This window comes from Phalaenopsis equestris, unplaced genomic scaffold (assembly GCF_001263595.1).
Source record: "Phalaenopsis equestris unplaced genomic scaffold, ASM126359v1 Scaffold000036, whole genome shotgun sequence".
Lineage (NCBI taxonomy): Eukaryota > Viridiplantae > Streptophyta > Magnoliopsida > Asparagales > Orchidaceae > Phalaenopsis > Phalaenopsis equestris.
In genome coordinates, this window is record NW_018164478.1 from 3,178,761 (window position 1) to 3,184,339 (window position 5,579).

Consider the following 5,579-nt stretch of genomic DNA (forward strand, 5'->3'; position numbering starts at 1 on the left):
GGGACACCGGGCCCCCCCCCCCCCCTACGGACCCGGTGAACCGTAGGATGTAATATCATTCGCCGATATAAGATTAGCGCGAGTTGACCCGTACCTTCTTAGGTTGTTGGTAGTTCTACGTCCGACAGTGTAATCTACTCGTGGAGAACTACACTTTTTCAAAACTAATAAAAATAAATTTGATATGCTTGAAACCTATGTGCATCCTAAAAATATAAATTTTAAATACATTTAAAAAAATTGTTTTTCAAACAAAAATATATATTTTTTGCTACAAACAAAATTGATACAACCTATTTTTATATGCTTGAAACCTATGTGCATGTATGCTTGAAACCTATTTTGGTTGTCCACCTGTTGATTACCTGTTTGGGTCAAGGAGTACCCTCCTAAGTTAAGTTCAGTAAGGCGCTCTTCTAGTCGAGTGGCGGACTTAATACATCCGGGTGACCGAATAGCCTTCGACGACCCTCTAACACTTGTGGTCTTTTCTCCAGGATTTTCCCGAGGTTTGAGGATTTTATTTGAATTGTTACTCGTCAATTTTCTCGAGCTTTTCGTTATGGTTTATTTGTTGATTTTTTCCGAATTTTTCATCGTGGGTCATTTACCGTTCTTTCTCGAGTTTTCTGGGTGACGTTTATTTTCTTCTTTTGTTTTCGTTTATATGATGCCTAGGTACACAGGTTTGCTTTGTGTTTATAGCATGTTACTTTCTTGCAGTCACTTTCCTGCTGTACCTATTACCTTTTCTTTACACCACATGTTGTACTGTTCTTTTTTACTGCATAATCTATTGTTGTCCTATGCTACACATTCTATTGTTGTTTCATACACTGTACAACTTCAACATGTCTCTCATAAAATATTTGAAGGACTACAATCATAAGGCCGTTTGATTTGACACCATAACCTGACACCCTAAAAAACTTAAACTCGTCACGACAAGGAGCTTGTAGCTAGCATTGTGGGCAGCACGACCATCTTCAACAGCAGAACATGTCTACACCAGTTAAACTATAATTAAACCATTCCTTCCTTAGAAGTTAAAACAATAATCCACAAGATTTCAAGGTTGTTTGCTTATGTAATATAAATCCTCAACTTATCTTTAGGCATTTGTACGGCTCTACTGTACATTCTAATCCCTAACTCGTCTTAGGATTCTCATGTCTTTCAGGCTATTTGTGTGATCGTTTCACACGAATGTAAGCCCTAAGTAAATAAAATTGGCAGGATAAAACACTTGAATATTTCTTCCTCAAAACTGAAGCCAGACCATAGGGTAGACTAGGAAGTCACCGAGGTTCTCCTTCGGATCTGTGGCATCCCCTAGTTCTTCTTCTTTTGGATTCTATAATAAATGTTCCAAGTTTGAATCATTCCTTTTTGCACATCTCTTTGTCCGATTTCGTTGAAAAATCATATCCTTTTGATCTCTTTGAAGATAGTATTTCCTGATTTTTATCGAGAGTTTTCTTAAGTGACTTCAATCATTTAAGATGTAATTAACTATAGGGGTTTGACCTTATAGGAAGCTTTTCCGAACCCAGCTTAATATAAACCCTATTTACTTATTCATATTAAATAGGGGAACTTGTCGGCAAATAAAACGTTTTCGTAGACCAAACGGACGTCATATATTTCTTAGTTTATTTGATCGAGTTTCATCCTCAAGTCTTGTGCTTATCATTCGGGATAGATATAAGATTTGAGGTATAATACTCTTTCATTTAAAAATTTGATTTCATATTTTTCTAAACTTAAATGTATATTAAATGCCTTTCTCAAGTGGGTGATGGGATTTTGATTCCGGCTGACAAAATTTCGATTCCGGTGACCGACGGCTTCTTATGGGCAACTCCCCCAACCAAAATAGTGCCGACAGTATGTTAGTATTAATTTATAATGTTTTGATTTCATTGTGTGGCTTATTGATTATTTATTTTCATTATTTTGAAATTAGCTTTTGTTTGGTTCATATTTGGTTTGAAATATGATGAGTCGGAGATAATATTGAGGCCCCAATGGGAGCGATGCATGCATCCTTTCCTGCTGTTTTCATATTCTGCATGAAGATGAAGAACAATGATAGGCTGGATGGATCGTGACCATCTTGTTTTTCTTACTATTTTTAAAATTTTCTTTATCTAATCTGATTTTGTTTTTACCTTATAAAAACCAGAAAATTTAAACTGAAATTTCATTTCGGTGCCATTGCGTGTTATAATTCCAAAACTTCTATGTAATGTATCTAGGATGTGTTTGTGATACAGTTCCTTGAAATCTTCTCCGGTTTCATCTAAACTGACTATGAAGCATAAGATTTAGGAAGTTTATGAGGGTTTGCTATTTTTAGTTTGATCTGATTCCCAAAACAACATTTTAAATAGACTTTTTTTTCTAATGTCAGGCCTTTCTCATGTTTTGTATGCTGGTGACCATATATTATGCTAAGGAGGTTCCGCTAGAAGTTAGTCCCTTCCAAAGGTTGCCAGACTCATCCCCACTTCTGAGTGATAATCAACAAAATGGCTTTGATGAAGTTCCACCTGGAGCTAGACCTGTACGGCTGCTATCCGATTCTGCCCCTTTACTCCGGGAAACTGAGCAAAATGGCCTTGTTTTACCAAATAAAACATTTGAAATGGGAGATGTTGGTCAAAATTATGAAAACAATGCGGGAGTTTATAAAGCTGACCATGGCGATATTTCATTATTCAATTCTAATGTTGAAAAGGATGAGATCGAAGCTTTTAAAAATGGCCCATCAGCAGTCCTAGTTAACATTTTGACAAGTTTGAGGCATTTACCACCAGGAATGCATTCAGTGCTCATTGTGATGGCACTTTCCTGGGTACGTCTCTCCGCATTGCCTATAACACTGGGAACTTGCATCAGTTTCTTGTCTACTAAATAGGCTTAAAAAGTTCCATGTTCCATTTTTCCCCTTGATATTTTACTTTCATATTTCTTTCTCAATTTAGATATTGTTGCTTAGAGCAAATTATGTTCTTATTTAATGATTTATTACTAAGTTATAACTGCCGCCATATTTTATATAAACAGTTGTCATGGTTCCCATTTTTCCTTTTTGATACTGACTGGATGGGACGCGAAGTCTACCATGGGAATCCAAAGGGGAATGCAAATGAAACGGAAGCTTATCAAAATGGTGTTAGAGAAGGTGCTTTCGGTTTACTATTGAATTCTGTAAGAATCCATGTGCTATCACTTGCACAATCTTTTAGTGCCTATATATGTATGTACATCCATACATACATACATACATATGCATACATGCATACATGCATACATGCATACATGCATACATGCATACATACATACATGCATATATATATAGACTTAAAGTGATACATACATGCATATTTTATGTATGTATATATATATATATATATATGCATCTACATGTATTTATATATGTTTGTGTGTGTACATATATGTGCTTGAACAAATAGATACATTACCTGAATGAAGCTATAAACAATTTAAATCTCTAATCAGGTTGTCCTAGGGGTGGCATCCCTCCTAATTGAGCCAATGTGTCGGAGAATGGGTGCAAAATTTCTTTGGGCTTTGAGCAATGCCATTGTTTTTGTGTGCATGTCTGCAACAACAGTTGTAAGTTTTTTATCTTTCAGTGAGCATTCCAAAAGAATTCAACATATAATTGGAGCGAACAAGGGCATTAAGGTTGCCGCATTAGTCATATTTTCACTTCTCGGATTTCCTTTAGCTGTAAGCATCAATTCTTGCTACTATGGCGTGTCTGCCTTTTCTTTCCATTGGAGAACTCATTTTCTTGTTTTTGCACGTTGCAGATAACTTATAGCGTACCATTTTCTGTTACTGCTGAGTTGACCGCAGATACAGGAGGCGGACAAGGTTTGTAATGCCCCAACCCTTTCCAATATAGACTTCTTTTCAGTTTGGATCTGAACTGTGGTAAATCAACTATAAATGTTCAGGATTGGCTACTGGTGTTTTAAACCTTGCAATTGTTGTTCCTCAGGTATGCTAATTTTCTCCATTAAAGTTGATTTTTAGAGCTGCTACTGACGTTGCATAAGTTTAGAACTTATAATTCAACTTTGCAACATGTTCTTAACCTCTGTCTCAATGAACATGTGCTTTTAACCTGTTCTCTATCTCAAGCGTTGTGCTATCGTAAATGGGTGGTTGACACGATGCATAACCGTACAAGGAAGTCCTTGTCTGCTTTGTAAAACTGGTTGAGGAATTCGTCACATTCTATCTAATTTTGGGCTACCTTTTATATTTGATGTTTCCTACTGGAAAGTATATTATTCTTGCTTCAATTTCACTTATAAAAATCCATTGTTTAGCAGGCTTTATTGTCATTACCAGCCTTCTTCTTTTCCTCCCTGACAGCAATTTGCATGTCTTGTTTGTTATTCTTGGAGAGTGAAAAAAATAAGTGATTACAAATTTGATTAGGATTGTTTTTTATCTAGTTGACATTGAAAGAGAAGAGGAAGAAGGGCTATAGACTGAGTTTGAAACCACTTTAAAAGATAGATTGTAGTTGACGTTTTCTTCTTTATTCTTATGTTTGTACTACAAGAACACAAATAAATGGGTCATATTGCTTGGAATTCTTTTTTTATTTTCATTTTCTTTTGTCTTGAGTTGAGACCTGTGGTACTTTTCACAAGTTCATTCATTTAAATTCCATTATCCTGAGAGCAGTAAAATCTCACAGGGCAATGAAATAATCTAAAGGCTATCTTATAGAGTTCTTAATGCAGGCTTCCTACATGAGTATTATAGTAGCATGAGCTCTGTGTGACTTATGGGTTTCTGTTTTATTGAAGCCGACTTGCGATTTTATTTTGGTTTTGACTCATCCTTTCCGTTATTGTATTTATTATGATGACTTGAGATTTTTGGGCATTATACCTTTCATAATTTGTTGTCTTCTAGCGTCACTTGCATGCGTGCTGCTACCATGGCCTTGTGTTTTAGGATATTCTACAATTATTGTCGTTTTGCAATGTTTATCGTTTTGATTTTATGGATGAACCATATTTGAAAATTAATCTACAAGGAATTTACATCAATCCTAGAAATTTTGGTATTTTTCAAGCGGATTAGGTACCCAAATGAAATCAAAACCCTAACTTGCTGAGATTAGGCAGAATTCTGACCAACCTTTGTAAAGGAGATTGAGAAAGAAATTGGTTTAAAATTTGGAAAGAAAAAGAAAAAAACCAATTCAAACTATTTCTTAACAACAAATAAACACTTTGCCAAAAGAAATCACATAAAATCAAACATAGAAAGTAATATAAATCACTAAGCTCACCTAAGTCAAGTGAAGGGTAATTATTACCAAATCATTTTCTTTGAAGAAGCTACCAAACCCCTCCATCATTTGAGTCTTACTCTAAAATTTTTCAAAATTTTTTTTACAACGTAGCTTATATTTCATTCCACATGGCATTTTTAAATAAAATTTATATAACATAGAAACCTACACAGCTCCTCATTACCTTATTACTTTGGTAACTAACCACATCTCCCACTCACTCACTCTT

At 35.2% G+C, this 5,579-nt stretch overlaps 1 protein-coding gene across 2 annotated transcripts in view; it reads left to right on the forward strand.

Moving 5' to 3' along the window:
• LOC110018752 (sucrose transport protein SUT4-like) overlaps positions 1-5,579 on the forward strand; it is a 27,129-nt gene that overhangs the window by 11,806 nt on the left and 9,744 nt on the right. For both annotated transcript variants that reach the window (XM_020716167.1, XM_020716168.1), the window contains 5 exons: positions 2,414-2,857; positions 3,070-3,213; positions 3,526-3,759; positions 3,843-3,906; positions 3,990-4,033. In XM_020716167.1, the coding sequence (XP_020571826.1) occupies positions 2,414-2,857; positions 3,070-3,213; positions 3,526-3,759; positions 3,843-3,906; positions 3,990-4,033 (930 nt within the window). The remainder of the gene's footprint in view (positions 1-2,413; positions 2,858-3,069; positions 3,214-3,525; positions 3,760-3,842; positions 3,907-3,989; positions 4,034-5,579) is intronic.